General features: G+C 40.9%; 1 protein-coding gene across 3 annotated transcripts in view; it reads right to left on the bottom strand.

The window, feature by feature from the left end:
* LOC102943936 (ALG13 UDP-N-acetylglucosaminyltransferase subunit) overlaps nt 1-17111 on the bottom strand; it is a 40940-nt gene extending 23829 nt beyond the window's left edge. The window contains exons 1-15 of one of the 3 annotated variants that reach the window (XM_043522253.1): nt 16276-17111; nt 14799-14882; nt 12621-12671; nt 11395-11441; nt 10128-10200; nt 9017-9098; nt 8583-8763; nt 7539-7614; nt 6563-6671; nt 4595-4659; nt 3756-3856; nt 2420-2547; nt 1304-1541; nt 1015-1128; nt 655-811 (exon numbers count right to left, since the gene is read on the bottom strand). In XM_043522253.1, coding sequence (XP_043378188.1) covers nt 655-811; nt 1015-1128; nt 1304-1541; nt 2420-2547; nt 3756-3856; nt 4595-4659; nt 6563-6671; nt 7539-7614; nt 8583-8763; nt 9017-9098; nt 10128-10200; nt 11395-11441; nt 12621-12671; nt 14799-14882; nt 16276-16416 — 1647 coding nt within the window. In that variant the 5' untranslated portion in view covers nt 16417-17111. Of the gene's footprint in view, nt 1-654; nt 812-1014; nt 1129-1303; nt 1542-2419; nt 2548-3755; nt 3857-4594; nt 4660-6562; nt 6672-7538; nt 7615-8582; nt 8764-9016; nt 9099-10127; nt 10201-11394; nt 11442-12620; nt 12672-14798; nt 14883-16070; nt 16123-16275 lie in introns of those variants that run through there. The other 2 variants (XM_043522254.1, XM_037908689.2) reach the window with 2 other exon arrangements.
* Nucleotides 17112-18056: the final 945 nt, after the last annotated feature.

Genomic DNA, 18056 nt, shown 5'->3' on the forward strand with positions numbered 1-18056 from the left:
GGAAAAGCAAGTAGACTGATAAAAGAATGATTTTTAAAGAGCGGACACCAAAGGGGCTAGGGTTCACAACTTAGACTGGAGGCTCAATTCTGCCATTTTACTTGCAGAATTGAAAACTTCATTTTGGATTGGTCTTAGTTTGGGGAATAACTATGCTTAAAAAGGGAATCACATACTGTAATATGTTTCATTTTATAGAAAAACTTGCTGTGCAAAGAGGAGTTCAGGAAAAAGTCAGTCTGGAGATCGTTGCTATTCTCTTTTGCAGAAGAAAGTAGCTTCTGAGTGGTTAGTGTGTTGTTCTCTAACATCACAACCATTTGTCACTTAATATCACACATAAATGCAGATGTTGATGCAACAGGTGAGTGGCAAGACTTTCTGTAGAAAAGCTGTAGTAAATTCATAAGAGTTCAATCTCTACTATATCTCAACAGCTTTCATAGCTATTTAACTGAGAGATTCTAACTAGAGCATTGCAAACAAGAGGAGAACTCCCTTCCACATCTTTCAAAGCTGCACATCCAAGTCTGAAAAGCCTATTGCAAGAAATATGAGCTGTGTGTGTTTTAACAACCTACCCCAACATTGCATGTTTGTACAGGCTTTCCTTTTGGCAAACATTTCTAAATGAACTGCTAGCTCATGACTTACTGGTAAAGCAGGAAAAGCAGCCTCATCTCCTTCTTCAATTTCATAGAAAGTTATGGTTTCTTCCAAACCCTGAGGCTCCTCCCCAGTCTCTGGTACAAATCCATACTGACATTCCTTATTGACACACTGCATCTGCCGGCGACTACGGCTATATGAACTTTAGAGAAAAATCAAGACATACACACGGGGGTTTAAGCAGGTTTCCATTATTAAGTTTTAATTATACTTCTTTTGGAAATGCCCTTACATAATGTTTGCAGAAGTGCTATTTACCCATTGTTCAGTATCATGCCATTTTAAAAGCTTATTGTCCCCTTATTTGTAGTACAATGTTTTGTTAAGAAATTTATACTCACTTACCGGGACCTATAGGAGAAATTGTCATAGCTCTGATAACATCTCTTCCCTGGTCCGGGGTAGAATGCTATTTGAGGGCCAACCATGTTGTTCCTGTTTATAAATCGGGCAGATCCCCTAAATTTAAAGGGCAAAAAAATCCAGTTACCAAGAAGTGCCTACTGATTCTCTCAGATGAAACTCACCTGTAGTGTCATCTATTAAATAGATGAATATTAGCTAGGGCTAAAACTGTGGGAGACCTAACAGGGAAATGAATACTGGTCTTTGTTAGGGTTCCAAGGCTTCATACCTGGGCATTCCATATCCCCTGCCATGCCTCTGAGGAGAATTCTGAGGACGGTAGTGATCATAGGATGCCATATTCCCACAACTTTGAGAGCAATTAATTGGAGAAGAGCGACCTGAAGGAACATTGTGCTGTAGCCGGGGTGGAAGAACTGGCTGACCCCTACTATAAGCCATGGTCATGTAAACTTCCTTCCCACGGACTTTCTTAAACAGTCTCTTCCGTGATTTCATATCCATTTCTGCAATTTCAAAGAAGCACAAGAAAAAAAAATAATGGGGGCGAGAATGGAAAAGAGAAGTTAGATCAGTTAAACATCTGTACGGATCCACTTGACTGCCTTAAATGGAGAAATGAGAAACTCCAGAGGTACATTCAGATTATAAAGTAATGCTAACAATTTCATATGAGAAATTCTGTAAGTTAATATTTGGATATGGAGTATGGCAAGAAAGTCATCCACCCAGAAAAGTGCAACCAAATGTGTGAGCTTATTAAAATACTAATTTAATCCTTTACAGGTAGATAAGCAGAATGTTTAATAAGCTTCCTATGCACAGAATAGCCTCCCAGTTTTGGCTAGGCCAAGCCAGTACTCATCATTCAAATCCCTCCCTGAAGACATTGACTCATTCCCTATGGGAATCACAAAGTAATTACAAAACCCTTCACTGAATCATCAAGAGGCACACAAGCCTACACTGCTTTACTATGGAACTGTACTGCTGTAGCACGACCCCTTCCTCACTTCATTCCCTCTGCTGTTACCATCATTCTTATAACAAAATTAGATAATCTCTTTGATGAAGGGACCTGGCCTTTCTATATTGTCTGTGAAGTGCTTTACAGCCTCTTGGAGGTTTTAAATACTAAACTTTAACACACATTCTCAATGGATTTGCTATTTGTAAGTACCCCAGCAAAATACCCATCAGAAGTTCACCTCCATTCATCCCCTCTCCAAAGAAGGGTTTTCCTCAATCATTCCCCCTTAAAATGAGTTTTATATTACCAATTGAATTCAATCAGATCCAATATTTGAAGACTGCTGCTACAAACCTCGTTCATTCCCCTAAAAAAAAAAATCAAATAAGATTCTTATTGAAACCATGTACAAACCTATTTCTGAAACATAGCCGCCTGTTATTTTCTGATAGTTTCCTCCTTTTCGACTGGGAACCACATTCCACGCAGGGACAGGTGTCACTTGTGTCACTGGTTTTAAGTTTGCCAATGGAACAATATGTCTACATGAAAAATACTAGTGTAAGTCAGTGCCACATTAGACAAAAATGACTGCCATGCTGCCATCAAGTGCAAGCAGATCTTACTGAACAGATTTTTTTTTAAATAAGCAGCACATAAAAACAAAGACACAGTTTAGAAATGTATGTACATCTGTGTTAGCCAAACCCAGGGGACAGTTTCAATATAGTTTTATCATTCCAACCCACTTGTATAGTAATCCTACTTTGAGATTTCTCAGAGATCGATGAGGGCAAAATAAAAGACGCTCCTGCTATAGGCATGTAACTTGCATCAATGGCAACTATCCTTTAGAGACAGATCCAGTGTCAGAGGCAGAATCATCCCCGTAACAGCACTAGTAAGACGCATATTAATGTAAAATGTGTACAGTAGTCAGTCCCTCCCCCCCCCCACCCCCGGCTTTTTATTTATTTATTTTTTTTTATTTGGATCCCAGCATTGTCTTGGTTTTCAGAGACTAGCTAGCTACTCTCAGGATTGTTCTAAATTTATCTTTAATCCAGTCTAACTTTTGCACATTCTTTCACTCAAGGGCAGGCTGCAATACCTGTTACTTATAACATGCACATAGCACCAGAGTTGTGCTTTTTAATCTTACAGATAACAATACAGACAGATCATCAAAGGTAAATTTGGGATGTGCCAACAAGTGGCATTTTTGCTAGATGTACGACTTATCTTAAGGCATTTACAAAACTCCCAAAATTAAGGGGGAGGGGCAAGGAGAGAATTTGAATGAGAGTTGTCAGAACAAATTTCAAGGACTAAAAGCAACCCATTATTTAGCTGTGATGCAAGTCCCACTCCTAAGAAGTTCTAGAAGCTAGTTGTGTAGACTCATTGTTTACCATGAACTCAGCCCAACCGGCAGGAGACTCTTCTGCTTTCTATCCACATGGTAATTAGATTATACCCAGAATGTTTTCAATGAAAACCCAAGAGGTGTTACTCCTGCCATCTGCTCCGGTGGAATGGTAGCTACTGCCAACCTGTTAAACTGGTAAGGAACTGGGTCTGGTTTTTATTTTATATTCTGAAAAGAAACTGAACCCAGAGTTTCAAAACCTTCTGACAGCCACAATTTAAACATCTGTTGGGAGAGAGGTGTGTATGTGCAGACTCAACAAAGAAAAAGGATTTCAGCAAATAAGACACACAGCTCTAAGGCTGTCTTCAGATTGCTTACTTCTCTGCCAGCTCTTCAATGAACACGGTCACCATGTTGCCATCATGTCCAACTTCCTGGATATGAGCATTGTAGTACTTACCCACAGGCTCCAGACGTACCTGGAGAGGGAAATAAAGGGGGAGTAGGTAAACCCAAATGGTGACACATTAATGGTGCTTTGGTTCCCCCCAATGGCTGGCAACATAGGAGCTGTTTTCATGCTGCTCACATACCACTGAGTTAGCTTGAGAGTCTTGGAATACCTCAGTCCAGCACTCCCCACCCTACCCAACATAGAGACAGTAGACGAGTGGGCAGCAGAGGGAGAGACACTGCAGGAACAGATACAAACAACAAGAAAAAGAATAAGAGAGGACTTCATGGATGGAAGAAAGGCAGGGAGAGGACAAGTCAGAACCAAAACTGCCTTGTACGATTCAACAACTAAACAGGACCCATTGCACTAGGCACTGCAAAACACAGAACCAAAAACCCCTCTTATTGTCCATCTTTCATTGCCATTCTGCTGAGGTTCATGTACAGTGCCAGTCAGTGTGGCGTCTGTGTATTTCAAGAGTTCAGTCTTAAACTCCTCGACTTTCAGGATTCATAGCACTAGTTCATGGTCCGCTTTCAAGTGGCCCTTCCCATATACTATCTTGTGCTAGTTTTGAATTTACAGAAAGTTATCATAATAATAAAAAAAAATCATTCAGATGACCCCATTGTATTTAATAGCTATAATGAGAGAAGAAATCTCTGTAAGACCCTATGAGTTCAGATAATTTTATAACTTTATACTTTACTTAAAGCAACTTTAATAATTCATCATTACTGAATCTGCTTCGAGTACTAACCTGACATTTGTCTCCTAAATAGTATTGTCTCCCAGCAAACACCATGTAATCAGTTTTTTGAAGTTCTACAAGAGATCAAAGTGAAAGTTTAAGCTAGGTACTATTCTTCATTTTTACCTATTAGTTCCCTTGAGTGCAATTCTGGGTATGTATTATAGGCTGAAATGAGTGAATTATCTCCTGTGTTTTCCTGGACATCATTATGTGAGCACTCTGAACTACCAAATGAGACAAGTAGTCCCTTCCAAGGCTTGAGCACTAGGGAAATGTTGCACTCTCCCCATATCTTGGGATGCCACAAAGCACAGTGACAACTCCAATGTGAATGATGGCAGCTGGGCTCTGGAGGAAGATTGTGCCTCCCAGATTTTCTTGCATGCCAAAGAATCCCAAAGCACTTTACAAAATACATATGCAACAGGATCACTTTGCTCATCACTGAAATTCAGTCCTTTCTGGGACCAGTGTGCAGCAATACTATATAGAAATTTTGGGCCAGAAACAAAAAAATGTCCTTTTCCTCCGAGTCAGCATTGAGGCTATGTCTACACTGCATACCACTTGCGGTGGTGTGTAGGGTATGGGTAGCCACACATCACAATGAAAAGCAGGCTGCATCCACACTGGTGTGTAGCTACATGCATCAGTGAAAGGCTCTGGCACGGGGGAGGCAGTGGGGAAAGGCTCGGCAGCAGGGAACCTCCAGAGTCTCTCTCCACTACCTCCCTCCTGCCAGAGCCTTTCCTTGCTGTGAGGAAAGGCTCTGGCAGGCCCTTGCAGCAGAGAAAGGCTCCCGGAGCCTTTACCAACTGCTGGAGCCTTTCCCTGCAGTGGGGAAAGGGCACCACTGTAGACAGGAGAGGCACTGCTTGTGCAAGTAGAGAGCCATGTAGGGTACATACACATAGGGCTCAGGCATGTCTTCACTCTACTTGCCTAAGCAGTGCCTCTCCTGTCTACACTACTATTAATACCCATGCTAGAGGTGTGTGCAGTGTATATACTCTACACCTCCCCAAAAGGAGCAAGCAGCGTAGCTGTACTGAGAGTCAAAAGCACAGCCTGGCATTATGGGCTGCTGTGCTGATGGAAGATATGAAAACACCAAATGCTGACCAATTGTGATCATTTTGTAAGGCGGGATGTATCTGGATAACTGTAATCTACTTAAATCTCACTGTCAGGGAAATTCTGAAAAGTTATTCTTCCTTTATCACTCCTAAATTTCTGTATAGTGCTGTTGCACACTGGGAACTGGCTGCTCTGTTTAGTCCCAGAAAGGACTGGACTGAATTTCAGTGATGAGTAAAGCGAACCTATTGTTGCATTCACAATCTGGGATTCTTTGGCATGCAAGAGAGATGTGGGGAGAGAGTGTAATATTTCCCGAGTGCTCAAGCCCCTGGAGAGCAAGGGAGCACTTGTCTCATTTGGCAGTTCAAAGTGCACACTAACTGCTAAGTGACCCCCCTTCCTTTCCTGTTACTCTGAACCCAAATGCATTTATGGAACACGAGCCTTTGTGCAGACACTGCTACCATAAAGTAAAAAAGTCCCCATTTTACATTTGAACGTGATCTGAAAATAGCATTACAAGACGATACTCTGCTATTGCACTAAGCTTTCCTGAACCCCCACATTTCCTAGTCCAGAACCAGCATATTTTTCTCAACAGATCAGATTTCAGGAGCATGATGGACATCATATAAAATTGGAAGTACTCTACTGGTTGCTTAGAGATGAAAAAGAAGAAGTCTCTGGCTGGTAACAGGATGTATGCTCCACAGATATGTTTGCTGGGTTAGATAATGCCCTTCACATTTCAGGTACGTGTCTAGTTGCTCAAGCCCCCTGTGCAGGTCCAAAATACTAGTAAATCGGTCTATAAAATAATCTCATGGAGCCTCAATAAAACTTTTACTGTTAGCCAGGAATTTATAGAATATTCAAAGGGGTTTTTTTAGGTACCTTTTCTGCTGTCCAACCAAACATCAAATTCTACATTTCGATAGATCTCAGGGTCCAGGGCTTTTAGCACTTTATAGGGAAAAGGCATCTTTGATGGATTTTCTGGAGGCTAAAACACAGTTAAAATGGACTACAATTAAAAGCATGCCATATATTCACAACCCCTTCCTTTCCTTGCAGAGGTTCTAATTATTTTAAATAAGCATTACACTTTGTCTTCCCTGCCTCTTTCACTTCCACTATGACATGTAATTAGTTTGCTTCAAGTACAGAATCTAAGAAGAATATGAACAAGTCTTTAGGTATTATGGATTCTGAGGCTTGAGGACAAAGTAGATAAATAAAAATCATGTTGAAGAAGTTAATCACAGACTCTATACTGATCTGCTTGATTTCAGAATAGAAAGTTTTTAGTCACTAGGTAAAAATAGAGAAGGAAAAAACTAACTAGAGACTGACTTTCAGAAGCTGCTGACCACACAACTCCAAACCAAAGTCAATGAGTGTGTGTGTCTGTGTGTAATTAATTATATTACACACACAGGCTCCTTGAATGTTAGCTAGAGCAGTGTTTTGAGCCAGGCCTGGTAAAATGGAACAGCACTGTTCATGTGTCTAAAATAAAATTAGATTAAATAAGATAAATTAGATGGTTTCTAGGTAAGAGTCCAGATCAGGGATTGTTTGCCAAATTTTGTTTTTAAAACCTGTAGGGTTTTTTTAAAGCTACCTAGAGAACAAGAGTCTCAGAAATAAGCTTTTTAATATGATAAAAGGCTCAACAATTAATTTAAAAGAAGGGATAAAGAATACCAGGGCTAAAAACTAAACATGCACGTGCAAGATTGAGGAAATAAAAAAAGGGTGTAAATCTCCAACAGCAGCATTTAGAATAGGAAGGGCTGATTCAACCTTAATCCCAGTGTCATGAACACTAATGGGAAAGAATTAAAGGATTCTCCCTTAATTGCCAAACCTTTGCCTCTTCAGTGCCTTGTCTGAGTTTATCTTCAGGTGGGTTGTCAGTATCATTGCCTTCCCAGTCTTCCACTCTAAGCAATTTAAAAATAGGATTACAAAATACAATGCAAGATTTCTTGCCAGCCCTGAAATCAACAAGATCAAACTGACTGAATGACCTAATAGAAGAACCATGGCGCCATCAAGTGATAAGATGCAAGCCAGAACCTAACACTATTATAATGCAGCACTCACACAGAGTAAACCCTTTTCTGATTGTAAATAAAATGATCTCTCCCCTATCCCCTTCAATTCAGGTCTTCCACGCAGTAGCAGCCAACATTGCTTTATGTTTAAGAAAGGGTCAGCCCAGTTCCATTCTGCAAACTTAAACACTTCTTCAGTTATTCCACTCATGGGCACTATGGAGTTCCTTTTTTTTTTTTTTTTTTTTAAATCTCAAGGACTCCTTAACAAGTGTGTCTAATTTAGAAGTGTTTAAGAACTGCCAGAGCCAGCAACTTAAATTGGGTCCTTTCTGGCTTGCACTTCATCACCATTAATAAGGTCAAATGTTGTCCTCTCATCTGTACAATGCCATTGGTTACTACCCCATCAGAAACAAAAGGGCTACACAGTGGCACTGCAAATGAGGGCAGGGTTTGGTCCTAAACTTAGGGCACAGTTAACGATGTACAAGCTACAACAGAATCCAGCTCACTTTCTCATAGCAGTCTTGCTGCTGCCATACTAATAGAAATTAAAGCCAATGATTCTGATTACTCATGATTTGTTCAGTAAGAAGGTGCCATTGACAGTGCCAGTTGACTATAGCCATGGGAGAGGTTGCTGCTCAAACACACGTCACTTCCCAGTCCCAGGAAAAGCACGCTGCTTTTTCCACAATATGCTCAGACTCTGGCTCAGTACCAGGACATTGGAGGATGGCCACAGATGTTCCACATGGAAGCTCAGAACACACCTAGTAGGCTAGTCCTGCCAACACCTTTTTTAAGTGATCAGTTACCGTTCACAGGATATTTTGTTTTTAATCCCATACCTCCTTTCAGATGAAGTTTTGGACACTTTCTCGGGAAGGCAATCAAAGTTTGCATCCTCACTTCCAACAGAGGCACTGTTTCTGTTCTTTTTGGCCCCACTTCGAAACATCTCAACTGCAGTTCTCAATTCCTCCTCATCCATGTCAAACACATCTTTGTACAGGATCTCGTACAAGACAGCTGGGCAAACAAAGCACAGAGAACCCAATGGTTTTGACTTGGTGCCAGACAAAGAACACCTGGAGTCTGATAGGTGACCTTAGAGTAGTGGATGTGCTTATTGTGGACTTTCATAACACACCAACTACATTAAAAATAGTTAATGAGCTTTCCACTTTCTTCTCCCTTCAGTACCCCTCTCCTCCCAAGAAAGAGGACATTTGAAGTACTTAACACTCTTCCCATTAAAAATAGTGTAAGAGAGTTAATTTACCCTGGCAAACAGCAGCATCTGCCTGAAATTGTTTTGTATACACAGAGTCGTAATGGCCGTTACTGGAACAACACAGCAAGATCTTGAAAAAAAACAACAAAAAGCTTTGAGGAAGAAATGAAAGAAATCAAATAGAAAATGTTTGGTTGTTCTCACTCAAGACTACAAATCCTTTACTTATTCTAAGGCCAGTGCTTTAACACGCTGTCCAAACAATGGGTATGCTTAGTATAAATACAAACAGAGTGTTAGAAACAGAGTTGATCCCTATAAAAGAGACTGTAGCAAGTGTACAAATAAATTTGCCTATAACCCACATGGACGCTGTTTTGTCATTTCACGAACTGTTAAAGGTCAAATATGAGGGACTTTACTATGAGTCAACTACCTTATGAACAAACAACAGTCTAGAAGTTAAATGCCACTCTTACATTAGAATCCCCAAACTTCAAAATCTTATTGGCCCACTAGTATCAAACTAGAGGAAAAGCTATTTCACAAGAAAAAGCTAAATATAGAACTTTCCCTACACCCTTCAATTGTGTAAAAACTTCAAGTGGGTTTAGACTATCTACTGCTTTACATAACAATGCACAACCCACAAAAATCAGCTAATTAATTTCTATCCAGGAGGGGAAAAATACACCCCAAAAGACGCCCAAAACTTGTCTGTTCTCTTTTGGGGGAGGGAGAAGAGTGCCCTTTCTTCACCCATATATTTGTCTAATCTTGCCACCTTCACTTTGCTCATTAGCAACTCAATCCAAGTGTCTCATTCTAGCTAGTAAGATTAAAAAAAAATTAGCCACAGGGAACTGTATTCAAGCACCATCACCCCAGAAAAGCTAAAGTTGATCAAACAGGAAGATTCCTTATCTGTAATATTTTAACTCCTGCAGCCAGCAGGAACTGTTTCAACTGTGAAATAATTCATTTGTGGAGCATTAGCTTTGTTGAAGTTAGCTTTGGTTTTGTTTTTTAAGTGTGCAAAATGTGCAGAGACTTCACTGGAGTTACAAGAGCAAAACTGAAGTGAAAAGCTCATTAGAACAGAGTGAAATTAGAGCTATCTAGGAGTGGGAGGGTAGAAAATTGGCTCACATCTCCTTACCTTGTCTTCAAAGCCATTGTTTGTAGCATAGGCAGGTGGCTTTCCAGGGTACCGGTACAGAATAAAGTCTCGACTAGGCAAGGGGGGGGGGGGGGAGGGGAAGAGAAAAAAAATTGAGAATTGAAAGAGCACGCGTTTAATGCAAGTGCTTGTTATGAAGACATTTGAAGAGAATAGTTTGGAGAATCCACCGTTGGTTAATATAGAGAATGAGAGCAGAATATTTTTCTTAACAGGTGAATGCCAACATAAAATTTAAGCAATAACTAAATTCACAAAGTGGAACCATCTACTTGAAAGAAGAAATATTTGGTAAAACCTACGATGTCTGGTTTCAGATAATAAAAAGATGCATCTAATTATGTCAGGTAATTCTGATCTCAAGACAGATTGCTCTGATAGTGAGGCAATTAACCCTAAACGAAGTAGTTCCCAAAAGGGTTAGAATCTCAGTACAGGATGCCATTAGAACCTTATAGAAATCTAATTCATTTTGGACTGAAACAGGATGCAAAGTGTTTTAGTGTCTCTGCCATTAGGCTCCTAAACTGTTTGTTCAGAAGTGGCAGTATTTTTTTTTTTTTTAGCAAGACAGACAGTGCCTACAGCGGATTCAAATGTTAACTGAAATTATAATTTATTTTAAATGCATTTCCAGGCATACACACCAAGCAGCACTTCTCACTTCCTGAATTTTCAAGGACACCTCATATAGCAAGCACAGAGTTTTATTTGTGTGTTGGCAATTAACTTTTATAGCTAGCATTAGTGCACACAATTCTACATCATTTCATACACTTCCCCATCAGTAAGTCTTTCACTGTAAACTCTTAAAAAAAAAAAAGTGTAATAGTTATGAAAAGTGCCAAACAGACCTCACTAGAGTCTGAAGCCCTCTGAGCCAGCACTACCTGGGCAGCAGCAATGAAACCTCCAGTAGTCAGGCTTAGCTCCATCTCCATGGCCACCAGGTCTTTGTCCTCTTGTGAGACTTAATTAGGATGCCAATTCAGTACATTTCAGGATGTGGGATCCTCTTTACCTGGAATTGGTCTGCAGCCACCCATTCACATAATAAACATTGAACGGCAGTCACTCCTAAGCCAAGCTGACATCAAAACTAGATGATCATAATGGTCCCTGCTAGCCTTAAAAAAAATCTATTAATCAAGAGATCCTGGGCCCCACAGCTAGTACCCTTAACCATTCACAGCCCATTACAAAATTTATTTTAAAATAAAAATTTTAAAAAAAGGAAGAGACTTACTTATAGATCAATGAGAGCGCGCTTATTTCCAATTGGCCAGCACTTTCCTAGGTGTATAAAATTATTTTGAGATCATGTTAGAAGGTACGAAAATAAATGTTCGTCAAATGTGTAGTGGAGCTGACCACTGAGCCTGCCATGCAGTACTTGGAACTGTATACTGGCTCTCACTATACCATTAAAAGAGCTAGTCAACATTTTTCGTGATTTTTTTTTTTAAATAAGCATTTTCTACCCAGCTCTAACTACTGGATAAAATTCTGAGCCCCTATCTTCAAAGCCCTAAAAGACTCAAACCAAGCTCTATAAAGGAGTACATCTGAATATACTGCCCTCTGCAATAACTGTGCTTCATAGGAACAAGGAGAAAAAGGGTCTACTCCTCAATCCTTAAAAGTTAGTAGTAAGTGTAAAACCCCTCAGACTACCTTAAAAATATTTATGTGGGCACTGAAGAAAACCCACTGAGAGAGAGGAAGAGAGAGAATCAATGTGAAGTGATGATGTACTCCTCAAATACTTAAGTTCCATCTTTTGCAAAATTCTGATTCCTTCTGCATCTGGAAATTTGTAAAATATGAGGATTCCTGAAGAGAAAATCACTGACATAGGACAAGTAAGTATTCAATTTTTGGCCCAGTAATCAGAGGCAAAGTTGTAGCTAAGCTCTACTAGCTAGACCTGTGCCAGTCTCGAATATATTTTTAAGTATTTCTTTGATAAACATACTACATTTGCTTTAGATACTCTTGTATCCTGCTCATGTTCACTAGTTAAAAATCTTCAAAGAAACAATAAGTTAAAGAAAGAAAGCAGGGGTTTTCTTTTTTCCAAATCTGGAAAAAAATGCGAAATTTGTCAAACATTTGCTATGAATTATGCACCCAGTTTTGTAACAGCCTTTTAAAGATCCAGGCTGACAGGACCAAAGTTTGGTTCCCTCAGCTTAAATTACATTGTTGTGGTTTGACAATGCCCCTTTTTTGCCCACAAGCAAGAACCAAGGCCCTGATCCTGCCATCAGATCCACAGAGTCCTACTGCACCCACACAAAGTCCTATTGAAATCAACAGTGCTCTGTTCAGGTGCAAGGGTCCACCTATGTTGATCTGAGAGCAGGACTGAGATACAAGTTAGCAGGGAGAACAAGAAACATTCAAACTTACATTCCAGCAAACTTCATGAGCTTTTTGGGCTCAGCCTCAGGAATATGAATCTGGCCTTACCTTTGGATCTCCCAGCCGTTCCAGATATTTTTCAAATGATCCTTCCACATACTTTAAGAAAAAAAAAAAAAAAAAAAAAAAAAAAGATATAATTGATTTAATCAGCTGCATATCATTACTAAATCTGCTGGAAACATTTAGAGTCAGAATTTGCACTTTGTATTTAAAACATTTAGAGGAAAACTGAAAATATTTTTCTTATTTGTATTACCCTAGTGCCTAGGAACCAAGTCATGGATCAGGACTCCATTGTGCTAGGCGATGTACAAATAGCTGATCCCTGCTCCAAGGAGCTTACAATCTAAGTATAAGACAACAGATGGATAGAGACAATTGCGGCAGGGAGGAATACAAGGAAACAATGAGATGATATTGGTCAGCATATAGGCAGTGGTTTTAGGCCAACAGCCTTCAAGTTCATAAGGCAAGTAAGTAGCCTTCCTGATCATGAATGATTTCTCCCTCTCCCCCACATTTAGGAACAATTGCATATGTATGTGCTTAGTAAAGGAGGTAACTTCTTGCTGAAAAGCTATTTTATCTATATGCACTAGATTGAACAGAAAAAAAAAAATCACAAAGTCAGAATTATAGCAGTGTTTCCTCAAACATATTAAGGAAGGACATGGGAATGTCTTGTGTCAAACATGAGGTCTGGAAGGTCCAGATATCACATGCAAAACTAAATGTACAATTTGGTTATATCTGGGTCTAAAACTTCGGTCTGAAAATTTTAACAATTTGCCCAACCTGCTCGCATTCAGTGCATTGCAGAAGTGACTTTTCAAGCACGTTTGTTTTTAAATTGCAGGGTAACAATTTTAGCTATTATCAAATTTTATATCTACGCCTCTAGTTGAAAAGGGATAGCTTAAGGTTGGGAAAGGTAGATATCCTAAAATACACAAGTGCAAATACTAGCATTGCTCACCCCAGCCCTTCCTCCAGAGGCCAATATCTTAAATGCCACGTAGTTTACTGTGTCCTTCTTTTATTGGATAAGGCAAAGATCTTGGCTGCGCTGTATGGAAGTTAAAATACCACAGCAATAATTGTGAGTAGGAACTTGTGCAAGTGCCTGTCACCAAAAAGTCTTATCTCACTATTATGCAGCATGTTCTGAGCCAACTGGATGTCTCCCTCCACCCCAATGGTAGCTGCATTTAAGTGGGGGTATGTACACAGTGTACAAAGCACTTTCATAACACTTGATGCGAAAGACTGTAGAAAACTTACAGTATTATAATACTAAAAAGTTAGTTTATTGCTTTCAATATCTATTTTGTGGATAAAACATTTAGAATTGTTCCCTTAAGATGCAGGGAAAGCCATTTGTGAATTAGAGTTCAAATAGCCAGTAGAGTATTCAGAATGCTCTTCAGAACCAGGTTGTTTCAAAGCAGTCACAGGACCTGTCTAAACTAGTAAGTTTACCTGTTGCTGACACCCACTGATCCATCAGCAGCAACAAGTACATTTCCTAATATTCAGCAGTATTGTAACAAACCGAGGCTAGGTATATAAAGATACCACAGTTGTCGGCAGGGATTTAATTTGTGATCTTCTGAATGAAAACCACAGACCTCTACCACTTCAGTTAAAGCAGAGTCTTCACTGGGTGAAAATAGCAGGCTTCTACAGTTGTTGAAGTCATCCACTGAAAGCGTACAGTGACATTAAAGCACGTATAACACCATGGTTAAAAAGCTATGCTGTATTCCACTGTCCTTAGAGGTGCATGTTTTACTTCAAAGTGTAGTTTCCTCACACACAAGAAGTTTCAGTTTCACAAAGATAGCTTATTAATGTCTATACAGTACTATAATCAGTTACTTAAAATGAGAGATCAGATGTTTAGAATAAATGTATATTACCTTTTACAAATAAAAATGTTGTGCCATATAAATATATTTCCAAGGTTTAGAAACAAAATCTAAGGTTGACTAGAAACTAATGGACAGCATACAGAGTAAGGCAAACGAGCAAGCCTTTTACCCTGGACTTCTTATCTCGCTCAGTACTAGTTTAAACCCGTGCTTGGTCAAAACTTAACAAAACAAAGTACAGGGAGATGTAGGTTTTCAGTGCAGAGATCTACATAACTGTTTATGTATAAACACCCCCATTATTTCCTAACACACAAAACTTTGCATATCATAAATACACAAGTCTACTTACAGACTCAAAGTTATGTTGGTTTTCCCTCATAAACGAAACACAAGCCTTCCTGACTTCCATATGATGAATCTGACAAGAAAACAGCTAGAAAATAAAAAAGGTGTTTTAAAAGGCACTGAAACGAAAGGTTTGCAGCTAATTTTAAATTACACTTTGCACTAAGGCTCCCTTTACATATAGTTTACATCAGTGGTTCTCAACCAGGGGTCCAGGGACCCCTGGGGGACCGTGAGAAGGTTTCAGGGGGGTTCTCCAAGCAAGCAGAGCCAGCGTTAGATTCGCTGGGACCCAGGGCAGAAAGCTGAAGCCCCACTGCCTGGGACTGAAGCCCAGGGCCCTGAGCTCTGCCACCTGGGGCTGAAGCCAAAGCCTGAGCAACTTAGCTTTGCGGGGGCTCTACAGCAGGGAGCCCCAGGTAAGTGCCCTGCACAGGTGGGCAGTGGAGTTTTTATATCATGTTGGGGGGGGAAGGGGAGCCTCTGAAATTAAAAGGTTGAGAACCCCTGATTTACATTACAAGGTGAATATATTATAAGCATGTTACAGACCTGAACAACATATACTATAGGTAATTATAAGCACACCATTAGGTGATAGACAGTTGTAATCAACCTATAGACCCATTGGACTAACAGTCTATAGAAAGCAATTAATCGTTTAATAAAACCCTTTATAAGTTACTCATAAAGAGAACCTCAATATAGAGCATGATCTTTTTTGGTTGCACATCTGTGCCTTACGTTATTTGCCCATGCATTTTTAAGTGGAAGAATTTGAAGATGCTAAAGGAAAATAAATGATTGTTGATTAGGTAACCACTGGTAGAATATTAGTCCAAACGAGAACCTTTAATCCAACCTTTGGTAGATGGGATAAAAGGTAAACCAGATCGGAGCCACAGCTCATTTTGCAAAACTAGAGCTAACCCACGATTGTGTAAGAGACAGAACAAAACTAGGTTTCAGAGCGGTAGCCGTGTTAGTCTGAATCAGCAAAAACAACGAGGAGTCCTTGTGGCACCTTAGAGACTAACATCCGATGAAGTGGGTTCTAGCCCACGAAAGCTTATGCCCAAATAAATCTGTTTATCTCTAAGGTGCCACAAGAGCAAAACTAGAAACTTTTATCCAACTCCTGCTGCTCCAGCTTTGGGAATGGAGAGACAGATGAAGATTACTTCAAAGCCAAAAATATGTTGGCAAATGATGCCTTACCTCAACCAACCCCATTCACCCTCCAGCCCCAAAAGAAAAGAAGTCAAACCCCACTCACAAGCGCAGCTGGCTCTTTTCAGGAGAGAAGGGGCTAGAACCTGGGGGAAGGGAGAAGTGAAGTTCTCTCCCCAAAGGCATGAGTTGTATTGAACTCCAGCTAGCAGAGCTAGGATGTGGTGGGGAAAGGACCACCCAGGTCGGGCCTATGAGGGGCACAAGCCTTGAGGGGCAGCCACCCTGGGTGGGAAGGAAACTCCTTTTACCTGCTCGGAAATAGCCCGAAAGAGACAAGAGGCGTCTTTAGCGGTGAGCTTGCGGTACAGCCCCAGGCTGGCCAGATACTCATCCATGGTGACCTCGCTGAGGGATTTCTGGCCGAAGTATTTCTTCCAGCCTTTCTGCATCTTCCGACCGGGGGTGGGTTCAGGGGGGGGCAAGGGAGGGAGGGGTAACTCCTACTTCTGCGAGGCAAGAGCCCCCGGGTCCAGCCTGAGGACTAGGAGCAGGCACCAGGCTGGTGGGAGGACAGCTGCATTGTGGCCCCGGGGGCTTTGGAGCCGTGGGGCTGGGGGGGAGGGGAGGAGGGGCTCGCTGGGGAGGCTGCAGGGGAGACGGCGGTGGGGCGGGGATGCGCTGAGTGGGGAGGGGGAGCGCCGCTGAGCGCAGCCGCCTCCCGGGCGCACGGGGCTGCGCGTGGCGTCGCTCGCTGGGAGCCCAGCTGCAGGCAATGAGCCCGGGCTGCCCATGCTTCCGCGCCTCTTCTGGTGATCGGCCCTGGTCTCGTGCCTCATATAGCCAAGCGAGCCGGCCCTGGGGAATCAATCGGTGCCTGAAGCCCCAAGGAGCAAAGTGTAAAAGTTACAGAACAGGCGTCCTGAAGCGACCGGGCCTGGGGATTACTCCCTTCTCCTCTTCGCCGTGTGGCTATGACAGACACAACATCCCAAGGGAGGGAGAGCAATCACAAGCGTTTAACAACCCAACTAGCCCCCCAGGGCAGGCTTAGAATCCACAGCCCACAAAGACTCGCTGTTGATTCTGGCTGGTGGTCCTGGGTCGCCTTAAATGTGTTTCCTTATAGCTGTTTCTGCTCCAAGGGTTGTTATTAGTAGCGAGTGAAGTATTATTTTATATGCCTCTCATAGAAGATAATTTGGGACTGCTTTGCATATGTGGTCTAGCTTGCCTGTTGTAATGCATCAAAATGAAATAGTTTAAAATACAGAGAAAGTTAAAAACTTTATTTCCTTAGAATGCTTAGTTGCTCTAGTTTGTTTTTCACTGGTTATATTACCCTTTGTGTGTCCTCCTCCCCCCCCTTTATATTCAGATTTGGGTGGTTTCTTAGCAGGTGCAAAGGCTTTTCTACTCCTTTTCAAAAACAGGTGTCTAATACACAGAGCTGGTGACAATTAAGTTCTAATGAACCAATGAGGCATCAGAGAGGAGAACATGAACATTTATGTGTTTTACTAGACTCCTTTAGATGTAGTGTAAGTTAGTAATAAACATTTGTCTTTCTTGTTTTATATTTGTAAGCCCCAATCCTGCAAATCATTGAGCTCGGTGGGACTGTTCCCATGTAAAATTACTCATATGCAGGTTCAGAGTCCATGTGTGTATCTGTTTTTTTTCCCCCTGTAAAATTGATTGTTCTTTGACTAAAAGACCAATAAAATATTGACAACAGATGCTCTCTAGTTCTTCATCCCACCCTAGGAAGAGAAGGGATTTCTTGTTAGGCTGAGTTCATATTGATTATTTAGAGCTTTTTTTCTGATGTGCTTATATATGACTATAAATAGCATGTCACAAATTAGGGTTTAATTCCTTTGGTCCCTACTGCAGCCAAAACTGCTAAGTAGTTTCATAGAGACTCTAGGCCCAACTCCTGCAATACCTAGTTCACAAAGTGGTAAATATTAACCAAGCAGTGTTGTCTTTGCCAACTTAGAAAGTGAAAATCTCAGTGAGGAAAATTTGGGGGATTAGAAAAAATTAACGTGTGCTATTGGACAGCAGATAAACTGTTTATGAAGACAGC

Source organism: Chelonia mydas, chromosome 9, assembly GCF_015237465.2.
Source record: "Chelonia mydas isolate rCheMyd1 chromosome 9, rCheMyd1.pri.v2, whole genome shotgun sequence".
Taxonomy (NCBI): domain Eukaryota; kingdom Metazoa; phylum Chordata; order Testudines; family Cheloniidae; genus Chelonia; species Chelonia mydas.